Here is a 12588-nt window from a genome sequence, read left to right as displayed (position 1 = left end):
ACCCACCCCCCGCGCGCAGACTTTGAGCTGGCAGAGGAGGACGAGGCGGACGACTTCGGCCAGCCGCCGCCGTCGCTCGTGGCCGCGGCCGCCTCGCTGGCCGCCGGCAGCATCCCCGAGACCGCGGTCGGCTTCGACACGGTGCGTGACTGAGCGGGGCCTGCTTTCTTCCTAGGGAAAAGGGCCCTGACAGGGAGTTTGAGGGGCCTCGTGCTTGCCGGGAGGTATGCCGCCATCGCAAGGCACCAGGCAGTACACCAGACCCTCTCTCCCACTCCCCCAAACGCCCCCCTCAGGATGTGGTCGGCGGTCTGGGCGCTGGCTTCGCCTGGGCAGACGACAAGGACTCCGCCCGGCACTCCCTCTTCCCCTCCGCCACGGGCCATGCCGCGGGGGAGGAGGGCGAGAGCTCCGACGACGAAGTCAACAGTGCTGCGGGGGTGAGGCCTGGGGTGGGGGTGGCGGGGCGCAGGATCATATTCTCGGGGGGGAGGGGGGGGGGGGGTTTGGACCCGAGGCTCGCGTGTGTTTGGCTGGATGTGATTGAGTGAGGGGAGCTGCAGGAATGACAGGAGGGGGGGTCACCGGGACCTTGGCTGGGCACGACGTGCTCCTCGCGAGAGGAACCGCCTTGCATTTGGCGCCTGGTTTTGCCCACTCTTGTGGAGTCTGGTGCATGCGTTCCCGGCCCACTGCACCCCTTCGCCAGCCACCCTTCCACACTCGTGCCTCTCACAGGAGGCCGGCACCACCGACGCCGAGGTGGCGCAGGCCGTGGGCCCCATGTTCAAGCGGGAGGTGGGGGAGACCTTCCTGCGCTGCGTCAAGGAAAGCATCGCGCACGACAACGTGGTCATCGAGCTCAACGGCCTCAAGATCGCCGAGGACCGGACCTTTGCTGACTGCGCGCGGTGAGGATCGCTCTGGATGGGGCTGGGGATCTGGGGCAGCCTTGCCTGTGCACATGCAGTGTGCACCAGGGAGTACGCGATGCCTCTGTTCCCCACACCCGAGTAACGTACAAGGCCCTCACCGTCATTCCAGCACCCGCCTGCCCCGCAAGCAACGATGCCCTCTCTCCACATCCAAAGGTACATGCTGACCACGATGCTGGGCCTGTGCCTGCCCGCGCCAACCAGCTGCCGGTCAGAGTACCGGGAGCTGTACACGCACTCCGCCCCCGAGGCGGGCAGCCGCGAGGGCCTGGTGGAGCTGCTGCAGCGCGCCAGCGCGCAGGTGCGGCGCTGGAAGGCCCTGCTCCAGAAGTTTCTGCGATCGGAGGATGACCAGGTGGAGGTCCTGCTCACGCTGGAGGAGTTTTGCTCCGCGGAGGGCGACTACGAGGCCACGGGGGAGCATGGGCCCGTGTTTGCCCACATCTTTGCCCAGGTGAGAAGTTGTGGGGGAGGTTGGGTGGGGCCTCCTTGGACGGGTAAGGGGGTTTGTTGATCCGTGAAGAAAGGGGGAATAGGGGTGTTGGGCTCCAGATCACCGAGGAAACGGTACTCCGAGCAGGAGGACCCTGCCTGACAGGGTATGGATGCCAATCTCCCGCCTCGCCGGCTTCCCCGCAGCTGCTCAAGGCACTGTACGACGAGGACATCCTGACGGAGGAGGCCATACTGCAGTGGGCGGCGGAAAAGTCCCTGGCCGAGGAGGACGAGAAGGTCTTCCTCCGCAAGGTAGATTGAATGGAGGAGGAGGGGAGTTGCTTTGGTCGGCAGGAGTGGAGCCGCCTCGCGGACGGTGCCTGGCGTGCAGCTGCCTGGAGGGCCGAGGCGGGGACAGGTCTGCTTGGGTATCGAACATGCCCCCTCTTTCCCTGCTACTACAAAATACAGGCACAGCCCTTCCTCAGCTGGCTGCAAGACGCCGAGGAGGAGAGTGCGGGGAGCGGGAGCGAAGCCTCGTCCGATGGGGATGAAGAGGAGGCCTGAGCATCCATGCCAACTATTTGCATCCCCTGAACACCCTTGTACCTGCGGCTCCTTGTCTGTAACATGGTACCAGGATTGTGCAAGCAGGCAGGCAGGCCTCCATGCTGAGGCGGCATGCAGCAGAGAGAGGTTGCCAAGCTGTCGAAGCGCAGCCTGCATGCGGGAAATGGTTTCACGGGGATTGCATGACCCTTGTGGCGCCACCGAGGCCTGATCACAGCTCGGACAGCGCCTGGTCCAGGGCGGCCACCAGAAAGTCGACATCGGGCTTGGTGATGCACATGGGAGGCTTGATACGGAAGACGTTGCCGTGCAGGCCACCCTTTCCAAGCAGCACGCCCAGGTCCTTGCAGCGCTCAAATACGTAGGCAGTCTCCTCCTTGGCGGGCTCCTGTACCAGTGTCGGAAGGAGGTAGTGTGTGTGATGGGAGACAGAGTCGTCAGCACCGGGAGGGTAGGGTATTTCAAGGGAACCTCATGACAATCAGGCGGGGCGCAAGGGTGTCGGAGAGGTGATCGTGGGCTGGTGCGGCCGGCAGCCCAACACACCATGCACATCAGGCGTCCAGGGAAATCTGAAGCCTCAGGACCAGGATCCTGCTGGGGCCCAAGCTGCCTCGGTCCCACCAAGCCACACACGCTACCTCCAACTTCCATTTCCAATGATTACCTTGGTGGCGCGGTCCTTGACCAGCTCCATGCCGGTCATCAGGCCCAGGCCCCTCACGTCGCCGATCACGTCATGCTTGGCGGCCAGGCCACGCAGGCCCTTCAGCAGGTGGCCTCCCACGTCGGCGGCCTTGGCCTGGATGCCCTCCTGGTCGATTACACGCAGCACCTGGTGAAAGTCAAGAAAGATTGAGCAATGTGAATAGTGAGAGGGTGAGATCGGCTCCAGGGCTCCTCCACTACCAAACCCTGCCACGCCGGCCCGGGCACTCACCGCGCGGCCGCCAGCAGAGCAGACGGGGTTGCCGCCGTATGTGTTGAAGTGCAGGCGCTGGGCCAGGGTGGCGGCGATCTCCGGAGTCGTGACTACCGCGCCCAGCGGCAGCCCGTTGCCGATGCCCTTGGCCATAGTCACGATGTCGGGGGTCACCCCAGCGTTCTGGAAACCCTGCAGGGTGGATGGACGGCGCGGGACAGCGGGTGAGGGGCTGCTTGGCCAGGACTTGGGCTGCTGAGCTCAAACTGCTAATTTCCATGGGGGCTGGGAGGGGCAACTGTCTGCAGAGCCATGCAGCAATCCAGATGAAGGCAGGTGACATGCGGCCCTGCCATCAACGCTAGATCCAGGCATTGAGAACAGCCAGGGGGAACAAAAGCCATGGATTAGGCCCAAGTATATGAGGGACCCACCCCCTGAGTGTGCCCTCACCCAGTAGTTGGAGCCGGTTCGCCCAAAGCCGGTCTGGACTTCATCGGCGATGCAGATGCCGCCGGCCTCGCGCACGGTCTGGGGATGATAGGATGGGAAGATGGGCATGGCTTAGAATTTGAGAGTGTGGCCGTGAGATGGAAACGGGACGCGGTGGGCAGCCTCGTGGAGCTGCAACGGCCGAGGATGCTGGCTCAGCACCGATTTCATAGCCCCAATGAGACGCCACATCGCAGCGGCAGCCTCCGTTCCCTGCTAAAAATCTGACCACTCCATGGTTCTGAGTTTGAGGACCCTCACATAACCCCACTCACCTTGTAGACCTCGGGGAGGTACCCGTCAGCCAGCGGCACAGCGCCACCAACCCCCTGGATGGTCTCGGAGATGAACCCGGCCACGCGACCCGGGGTCGAGCTCTGGATAATGTCCGTCACATCTGTACGAGGGGAAAAGAAGGGACCAAGGCTTGGCTTCGGAGTATGCTGGACCCCGGTCACATACTTGCAAGCAGCATACAGGTTCAATCCCTCATCCCCGCCCCTGCCAGCCCTGCCATTGCCAGCCTACCCCTGGCGTAGGCGGGGCCGTCATTGCCAAAAACGCCACGGTAGGGGTCGGGGTTGAGTGCGTGGTGCACGCCGAATCCCTGCAGGTGGAGGGGACATTGTGTCAGGCATGCCGCTCTGGCGATCAGCCGAGAACCTCGCCGAGGCAGGATGGGGTGATGCCCAGCCGCACCGACGGGATGGGTCGACACAGCCACAAGCTTCCCAAAACTTGCAGGGCATGCTCCCCTCATCCCTGCAGGTCCTGGGCACCTCACGCGAAGCCACTCTGAGGGCGCCCACCCACCCGTCCCCCAGGCCTCACGTGCGGGATGTTGGCCTTCCAGGTGTGAAGCCCCATGAGTCCCATGGTGGCTCCCGTCAAGCCGTGGTACCCATTGCGCAGCGCGATCATGTCGTACTGCCCGGTGTACAGCCGGGCCATCATGATGGCCATGTCATTTGCCTCTGACCCCGAGTTCACAAAGTAGGCCACCTGAGCGGCGGGGTGGTTTGAGAATGAGAGGGAGGTGGGGGTGAGGGTGGTGGGTGCTGTCACACACCCAGGGGCTGGGCTGGGCAAGGCAGAGGCAAGGCCAGGCACTCTGAATGTGCATGGGAGCCACAGTGCTCCCTGCCCTGACCACCTCTTCTACACCAGAAACCGTCCCAGGTCCCTCCCTCCCTTTCCTCCCCTGCGCGCCTTCAGGTTGCCTGGCATGCGGTCGGTCAGTTCCTTGGCATACTCGGCGATCTGGTTGTTCAGGTAGATCACGGTGGTGTGCTGCAGGCGCTCCGTCTGCTCGATCACCGCCTTGTTAACCTCGGGGTGGCAGTGTCCCACCGAGACAGTGACGATGCCGGCAAAGGCCTGGTGGTGGCGTGGTAAGCATGGGGGATGTGCTTGTAAGGGGTATCTGGAAACAGAAGAGGCAGTTGCGGAATGTGATAGTGGCGGTAAGTACCACAGTGTGGCGACAGTAGCAGCCACTACCAAACACCTCGGACACATACATCGAGGTAGCGGCGGCCCCGCTCGTCAAAGAGGTACTGCATCTTGCCGTGGGTGATCATGACTGCGGAGTTGGGAGTGGCTCATGGTGAGATTCGCGGCAGACTGGGACGCCAAAGACAGGGTCCTGCGAGCCGCCCAATCCAATATCGTACAACAGGAACTGATCACAAGACATCGTCCAGTCACACCTGGGTTCTTGAAGTGGTACAGCATGGCTGTGGAGTGAGGGCGTTGGGGGGTAGGTCAAGGGAAAACGTGACCCGCAACCCTCAGAAGTCTCAAAGTCCAATTCCCAGCTGCAAGCAATGTTAATCTAAAAAATGTCATGATCTCCCATGGATCGCCGCGTACCAGGGCTAAGGTGCTCCTTGCGCAGGGCGAGGACCTCCTCCTTGCTGGGACCGACATAGGGCGCAGGCTTGTAGTCGAAGGGCGGCAGCTCCCCAATGCTGTCGGGTTTGGTGGCCACCTGGCTCATGCATCGGGCAGAGAATGCAGGGGTGAAACGGGAGGACTTGCCGGACAACGCTCGGCATGCCTGCAGAGCCATCTTGATGGAATGGGGTTTCGGTCGGCAGGAGTGCGAAAGGTGACCGTGGGAAAGTGGCCCAGGAACCAGCCAGCTGACAGGCCCTTCCTCCACTGATCTTGTTATCGAAACGATTGGGGTCGAGCTCGCGGCAGCATTTGCCTTGATAACCCTACTGGTACCGCGTCCGGAAGCCCATTCACTCAGCGGAGCAGAGCCTTGTCACGCGGAGCACGGTGTGCCGGAACCACCACAATCAGATGGGTCGAGCAAGGAGTCCACGCTTGCGATCGGAGTTCAGACCATAACTAATGGCTTGAATGAACTCTTGTAGCGAGGCGGCAGAGGATCTCCTCGCTTTGCAGGCTTGTTATCCGGAGGCTGGTGCCTTGGTCCTCACCCCCGCTGAGGAGCAGGCCCTCGTCCTCCAGTCAAAAACGGGATTGGCGGGGGAGCTGGGGGCCACCCTCCACATCCCTGATGTCCTTGCATCAGGAGAACCTATCAGTCTGAACATCTCCCTGCCCATTGCATACCCCAGAGAGGGGCCCTCCCTCACAGTGCACAGTGCAGCCCCCAGGTCAGAAAACGAGAGGGGCCCATGCCCGACTGTATGTAATACACAGTGCATGCCTCAGACATGCACCCCATACTGCTTGTATCCATCTGCACAACCCATCGACATGAAAGCAAATCTTCTGTCCCACAAACCGACATGTAGGGATGTCACTGCCGAGCTGCAGGCAGTGGTGAAGACCACGGCAGAGGCTTCACAAGGCCTTCCGTGTCTTTTGGCTTGTGTGGCTGCCCTGGTCGCCGCTGCCCAAGATCTGCAGTCCTCCACTGAACAACAGAAGGATGAGAATCCGGTTGAAGCTGATGCGAGGAGTGTGAAGGCGCCGGAATCTCCGGATCCCATGTGCTGTCGGCTCTTCTGGTTTCACCATATCAAAAGCCTGACCAAGCGGAAAGTTATCGTGCAGGAAGCCAAAAATCTTGAGGTGTACCCCCTGCGTGTTTGGCTTCCGGTGACGAGTGGATCCCGAAGCATGAGCATCAGTCTCTCCTTGGGGTTTGGCGAGTTGGTGAAAGCCCAATGGGCCCCGTCCCTTGGCAGTGCCGCCGCAACACTGACCACCACCCAAGCTCATCCTGCTCCCTGTTGCCTCACTCACAATCTCTCCCCATCACCCCCCGCCCCCCCAGATCGGAGGCTTCAGCAAGCCAGGCTTTCCCGGCGTCATCGTTGCGGAGGGATCCCTTGCAGCGCTGGAGGGATACACGGCCACGCTGCGCGCGCTGCGCTGGAGCGCCATGGCCGTGCGGGGGGAGGAGGCGGGTGGCCTTACGCGCCGCTTGCCCTTGCCCCTCCGCGAGGTCGCTGGGGAGGGTATGGGGGAGCTGGCATCCCTGTGCCGCGGCGCGGGGGTGGAGGCGCTCTTCCTCTCCGCCCTCAAGCTCCCCACGGTCTGAAGGCTTGGGCAGAAGGAGGCTGCCGTGAAGGCGGCACATACACAGAGATTGAGAGGCACAGGCATCATGAACCTTAACCCACCCCCCCCCTGGGCTGGACAACTACTTGCAGAGGGTATGCTTACAACAGGGGGAGCGCACCAAAAATAAGAATCCAGGAGGGAGAAGTGCTTGAGGAGATACACAGCAGGGGAACTTGGCATGTGCCGGGCGTGCTCGCCTGAGGGGAGGGGTGCCCGGCTGAATACTGCTGCTCGGTGGCTGCTGTGGGAGGTTCTATGGCATGGGAGCGCCAGGAAAAGAGCCTGGGGGTGGCCCTTAAGAGGGACACCCGCACGATTGGACGAAGTGGGGGTCGAGGGAGCTCCTGGATGGTACAAGGTCGGGGCGCAGACCTGAGCGGCCCAAAGGTGATGAGCCCCCCGGGGTATACATAAAAGTCGGACAACGGGGGGGAGTGGGTTCACGCCGGGGTGGGCGTGGTTCCCCGCACAGGGCACTACATGAAACAGGGGTCCAACCCCAGCCTCGAGGGCTGGTGGAGCAGGGGTTATCCTGCATGGGGCGCTGTGGACTGTCAACTGTCGTACGGTTCCGTCTGTCTGGTGCATTCGCGCGGGCCGGCAGAAGTGCCAGGCGGCCTGGGGGTCTGGCACTCGGGCTTGAGGATAGGCTCCCTCTTGGGCAGCCTGTGGGGGCCCAGTGCGTCGCCGGGCCTGTCTCACAGGGCTGAGGACTTTCGGGGGGCTCTGCCGCGCCCCGCACGTCACTCCCCCAGCAGGTCGGTGTACCGGCGGCCGACCTTGAGGCCCGCGGCGGTACGGGTGCCGTATCGCCTGCCGGCCACGGCGCTGTCCTTGTCCGCCGCGCCGGCGGCCGACACGTCCGCCGACGGCGCCGACTGGAGCTGGGTGTCCTGGAGGCGCAGCAGGATGGCCGCGATTTCCTCCTCGTCGTCCATGTCCATGGCGCCCTGTTGGTTGAGGGGAAGGGGGAAGGGGTAGGGGGCATGAATGTTGGCGCGGTTGAGTTGCGTAGACTGGCGCGGGCCCTTGGGGCCCCATGGCCAGCCTCTCATTTGGCATGGAGCGGTCCCTGCGCCGCCCTGTGCTCCAGATCAGCCACACGGTCCCCCCTCCTCCTACGGCGCCGTCAGCTCGACCCTGATCGGCACCCCGCTCCCCTGGGACCCCGCCCCCTTCTCCTCACCAGCACCATCTCCTCCTCCTCGCCGCCCTCGTCCGGGCTGTGTTCCAGGCTGTCGCTGGACTCGCCCGGCGCGTGCGGCCGGCGCGGGTTGGGAGGGCCCCCCGCCTCGCCGCGCGCTACGCCGCCCAGCACGGCAAGCAGGCCCCGGGCGTCGCGGGCGACGCCCGGGCCGTAGAGCGCAGCGGGGGCGGAGGTGCCCGGCGCGAAGCGCGTGGCCGCAGAGGCCGCAGAGGCCAGCGAGGCGCCCGGGTCGGCGTCCTCCGGCAGCGCCGGCGCGCCGTACAGCCGCACCAGCTCGGCCGTCTCCAAGTCGTCAAAGTTGCAGACGGCGGCGCCGCCGCGGATGCGGCGCGCCGCCGCGTCGTACGCCAGCGCCGCCTCCTCCGCCGTGTCGAAGGTGCCCAGCCAGAGGCGCGAGCCGCGCGTGGGGTCGCGGATCTCGGCCGCAAACTTGCCCCAGGGCCGCTGGCGCACGCCGCGGAACTTGGCGCCGGGCGCGCCCACCGCGCGCGCGGAGGTGGGCGGCGTGCCACGCGCCGCGCCGCCGGACGCCGAGCCGCCGTGCGCGCTGCGCTTGGCCACGCCGCCGGCCGTCACGCGCAGGCCGCGGTCCGGGAGGGAGCCGGGGGCCTGGGGCGGGTGGTGCGGGTTGGGGGGCGGGTGCGGGGGGGTCCCCAGGTGGGGGGGGCCGCCCGGGTGGGGCTGGGATCCAACCGGCTCCGAGGGCGCCGCCCCCGCGCCGCCCGGCCCCGCCGTGGCCGCGCCCGGGGACGAACTCCCCTGGCCCAGCGCGTGGCGCCACGCGGCGGCCGCGTCGCCGTTGCTGCCGCGCTGCGCGCCGCCGGTTGCTGTCGCGGCGGCGGCGGCCGCCGCGGCGGCCGCCTTGGTGTACAGGCTGAGATACTCGACGTGCGTCATGCCGCCGCCGCCGCCGCCGCCGGGGCCGGGGGCAGAGCTGGAGGGCATGGGCAGGCTGGCCAACAGCGCCGCATGCTGCTGCAGGGCCGCGCTGCCCGCGCCCCCGGCCGCCGCGGCCGCCGCCAGACGCGAGGCGGGGTGGAAGAACAGCGGGTGGGGCGGGAGGGAGGTGGGCGTGGAGCCCGTGGGGGATGCCCCGCCGGGGAAGTTGTTGCCGAGGGAGCCTGGGAGCGGGGAGGCGGGGGAGGGCCAGGGTGAGTGCAACGGGCCGGGAAGGGCCAGCCCAGCATCTCCAGGCTGGTGGGAGCACGGGCAACTGGCCTTGACTGACAGCCGGGCTGGCCCGCAGCACCCAGCCCTGCTAACATAGGCATACGGTATGAGGCCAGCGCGCTTGCTCATTGCAGCAGGGGGACACCAGCACCGTCCACATCATCCCCTCAAACCCAAGAAGAAGTGCACGCCAGCCTCATACAGCTCCCCACCTGCCAGCATGAGGCCCGGGTACGGGGCGATGAGCATCCCAGCAGAGCCCTGGCCACTGCGCGGCTGGTGCTGGCCGGCGGGGCTCGCCGTGCCACTGGTGGCAGCCTCCGGCCCGCCCCGGATTTGAAATGGGGAGGCCGCCAGGGGGAAATTCTGGGCAGGCGACGGCACAACCACCGGCTGAGACGCTGTGGAGGTGGCCAGGGCGGGTGTGGTGGAGGAGACAGTGGTGGAGGGGGGGCCACTCTCACCCTGCTCCGTCATGCTTGCTGATGAAGGCTGGTGAGGCTCCCTTCAAATTCAAGCAGCAAGCGCGAGCTACGACTGGTATCTCCAAGGAACAAAGAACAGGAGTCTATCTCCACCTAGTCATTGAGGAGGGTAGGAGAGCAGGTGGGTGCGACACTCTCCCCATGGAGTGAGGGTGATCGGTGGCGGAAGAGAGGGACTGGCCCCAGAAAATGCTGCCGCTGCACCGGCGTGCGGTCGACGCCCCGTTCAAGGGACCGGCCGAGCAGCAGCGTCGCGACTGCAGCCCTCCTGGTAGCTTGAAAGGTTCTCATCAGGAAATGCCGGGCTGTGCGCGAGCCGGTAGGCCTGGGGTCATGTCGAGCCCTCGAGCCCCCGTCGCCGTCAGCTGCCCCACCCAACCGGCCGCGTCGCGCATCGGTGAGGCCGCGACCGTATCGTGCAGGCCCCTCCATCCTCCCCGGAAGCATAGGAAAGCAGAACAGCGGCATGGTAGCGCTCGACAGCAACTGATCACGCAAATTACCTGTTCAGGAGCTGGGTGGACAGCCTCTAGTCCGTCCTCCTACGCCGATCCCAGTGTGTCAGCGAAACTGATCAGGGCCCACAGCAGGGATCTCAGTGCAAGCAAGACACTGTCGCGATCTTCCGGCGTCGCTGGAGTTCCCAAGGGACAGCGACGGCGTGCCAGCCGGGGATGCCGCGAGCTGGCGATCAGGTCGAACCCGTGAGTCGCCCTTGGTGTCCACTGATCGTATAAACGAGCTGCACTAACTCAAAGAGCTCCACACAGAGGAGTATGGCGGCCCCGAAACATGGATCTCGGGTAAATAGCTTGGCAAGTGCATATCCCGAGGACAGGAGTCCAAGCATGAGGGTTTAAGGGGTTGCGGCGATGAGATTGGACCCACCCTTTTCTGGTGCCTGTGCGGGATGGCATGGGTGAAAACGGTCTAATATTAAACCCTTACCCTCTGTAGTGTTTTGCTGGGCACGACATGCCGGTCATGGGCTATGCCGGCGGGTCCATCCACTCAGGGTTTTGCTGGCTGACTCAGCACACTGAAGTGGGGAGGTCGAGCCGCTGTTATGGACACGCTGGCAGGCCACGGGTGCACTTGGGGCACAGTAAATTGATAACTGGTGTCAACTGACGGGCCCCATCACGCCAGGGTGCTGGGTCCAGGAGGGAGCTTCAAGGGATGGGGTGGGCTTGGGGGCCCAAGGTGCAACTTGCATCCCCTCAGAGTCTACTTCTGTCTTGTCATGGTCAAAAGATTCGTATACATACTCAAAAGCATTCATTCTGCTGTCCATGGTACATTGAGCAAGATCAAAAGGTGTCGCAACCCCGCAGTCTGTGCTGCGATTTGAATTCCAGGGACGGCCATGCCGCCGCCACGCGCTCCTCTCCCTGCCGCAGGACGCCGCGGCTGCCGCACCATCCTGCAGGCTTCTCCAGCACCCATCGATCCATGACGCTGCCGTCCCGAGAAGAAACGACGACATGCTCCAGCCGGGTGGCATTCGCAGTGACGCGCACATACCCATGCTGCAGCTGCACGCTGACAAACTCCCGCGGCCGCTGCGGCTCCGTGTTGGGGGTGAGCGACGCGCCGGAATGCCCTGCAAATTGCAGAGAGCAGGGCGTAAGAGGGAGGAGGATTACTGCAGGCTCGAGTGGGAGCTTGAGAGCTGTCACCGGGCTCGCCATGCAAGCATGCGGTACCCCAGGCCCGCCTAGCATGCGCCTCTCGGCCAAGACCCTCCAAACTCGCTCCGACCAAGCCACTCACCTAGCACAATGTGCACAGGGCCGGCGGCCACGCCATCCTCCCCCGACGCCAAGCACCGCCCGCCCGCCAGGGGGCAGGTGCGCTGGTAGCTGTGGTGATGGCCGTGCCACGTCGCATCCACGCCGTGCCGGAGGAGGAGTGGCTCCAGCGCGCGGCGCAGCTCCGCCGCCAGGTACTGGTCGCCGTCTGGCCGCACGGCGTCAAAAGTGCTGTCGATGTACATCTGCGACGGCCGGGTGATTGATGAGGGAAGGGGGTTTGACGCTGAGCGTGCTGCTGGGCGACGGGGATGCAAGTAGGCGCGGGGCGGCTGCGGAGCAGTGGCCAGCCCCACGCTGGCTGGCACATGGCCAGGTGCCGCTCGCGATTCCCCCTATCCCTCAGATGGAATCAAACTCCCCTCCCACACACACACCGGGCGATGGCCCCCGAGGATGACCCAGGGGGTCTGACATCGGTCCACGGCCGCCAGGTCATCAGCGATGAAAGCATGCTGTGGCGAGCCCTCCTCAAACGCATGCTCTGCGGATTTTGATCAGGCACAGGCGTATGTGAAGCGAGGGCTCCCTGGTGCTCGCTGTGGTTCACACATCAGCCTTTGGGTGGGAGGGAACACTGTGTGCCACCTCATCCAGCAAAAGCATGCGCTATCCGTGCCTGCCCGGCGGCCACGCAGCAAGACAGAGTGATGGAGGTCATCCAAGGTACCCCCCCCTTGTACCCATCCTCCCAGCCACAGCACCGCCCCCAAACCTGTGCTGTACTGCAGGAAATGGATCGGGCCGTGGTCGAACGAGTACCAGGGGCGGTCCGGCCCTGCCGTCGGCATCCCTGTGCGCGCGGCGTAGGGCACGCCGCACTCGCCCCCGGAGTCGTAGGCCATGCCAAAGCGGTCGCCCGACCCTGGCCAGTCCCGCTCATGGTTGCCGATCACCGTCATGAGGGGCAGCGCGCGCAGCATGGGGGCCAGCTGGTCGAAGAAGGTCTCCCACTGCACCGCGTACCCCCGGGCGTAGCTCAGGTCGCCGTTCAGGACCTGGCGAGGTGGGGGGT

General features: G+C 64.8%; 5 protein-coding genes across 5 annotated transcripts in view; 2 read left to right on the top strand and 3 right to left on the bottom strand.

Annotated features, from left to right (window-relative positions):
- Positions 1–1937, top strand: part of F751_4531 (Translation initiation factor eIF-2B subunit epsilon) — a gene marked incomplete at both ends in the record, with an annotated part of 5839 nt that extends 3902 nt beyond the window's left edge. The window contains 6 exons of the mRNA XM_011401926.1: positions 28–141; positions 297–440; positions 739–911; positions 1092–1389; positions 1575–1682; positions 1842–1937. Of these exons, the coding sequence (XP_011400228.1) occupies positions 28–141; positions 297–440; positions 739–911; positions 1092–1389; positions 1575–1682; positions 1842–1937 (933 nt within the window). The remainder of the gene's footprint in view (positions 1–27; positions 142–296; positions 441–738; positions 912–1091; positions 1390–1574; positions 1683–1841) is intronic.
- Positions 1938–2151: 214 nt separating this feature from the next.
- F751_4530 (Alanine-glyoxylate aminotransferase 2-like protein 1, mitochondrial) lies at positions 2152–5353 on the bottom strand (the record flags this gene model as incomplete). The annotated part of the gene is made up of 11 exons (XM_011401925.1): positions 2152–2328; positions 2608–2775; positions 2881–3054; positions 3316–3393; positions 3630–3751; positions 3883–3961; positions 4186–4356; positions 4519–4731; positions 4875–4936; positions 5064–5090; positions 5227–5353. 11 exons carry the CDS (start codon positions 5351–5353, stop codon positions 2152–2154), a joined length of 1398 nt encoding a protein of 465 aa, XP_011400227.1.
- A 968-nt stretch (positions 5354–6321) lies between these two features.
- Positions 6322–6877, top strand: F751_4529 (RWD domain-containing protein 2B; the record flags this gene model as incomplete). Its single annotated transcript, XM_011401924.1, has 2 exons — positions 6322–6420; positions 6611–6877. 2 exons carry the CDS (start codon positions 6322–6324, stop codon positions 6875–6877), a joined length of 366 nt encoding a protein of 121 aa, XP_011400226.1.
- A 766-nt stretch (positions 6878–7643) lies between these two features.
- On the bottom strand, positions 7644–9526 carry F751_4528 (Ethylene-responsive transcription factor; the record flags this gene model as incomplete). The annotated part of the gene is made up of 3 exons (XM_011401923.1): positions 7644–7850; positions 8087–8551; positions 9467–9526. The coding sequence occupies 3 exons, from the start codon at positions 9524–9526 to the stop codon at positions 7644–7646; spliced, it is 732 nt and encodes a 243-aa protein (XP_011400225.1).
- A 1546-nt stretch (positions 9527–11072) lies between these two features.
- Positions 11073–12588, bottom strand: part of F751_4527 (putative inactive purple acid phosphatase 27) — a gene marked incomplete at both ends in the record, with an annotated part of 3611 nt that continues 2095 nt past the window's right edge. Inside the window, 4 exons of the mRNA XM_011401922.1 lie at positions 11073–11365; positions 11536–11758; positions 11951–12057; positions 12289–12571. Of these exons, the coding sequence (XP_011400224.1) occupies positions 11073–11365; positions 11536–11758; positions 11951–12057; positions 12289–12571 (906 nt within the window). The remainder of the gene's footprint in view (positions 11366–11535; positions 11759–11950; positions 12058–12288; positions 12572–12588) is intronic.

Source organism: Auxenochlorella protothecoides (assembly GCF_000733215.1).
Source record: "Auxenochlorella protothecoides strain 0710 unplaced genomic scaffold scaffold53, whole genome shotgun sequence".
Lineage (NCBI taxonomy): Eukaryota > Viridiplantae > Chlorophyta > Trebouxiophyceae > Chlorellales > Chlorellaceae > Auxenochlorella > Auxenochlorella protothecoides.
This window is presented reverse-complemented; position numbering and strand designations above follow the sequence as displayed.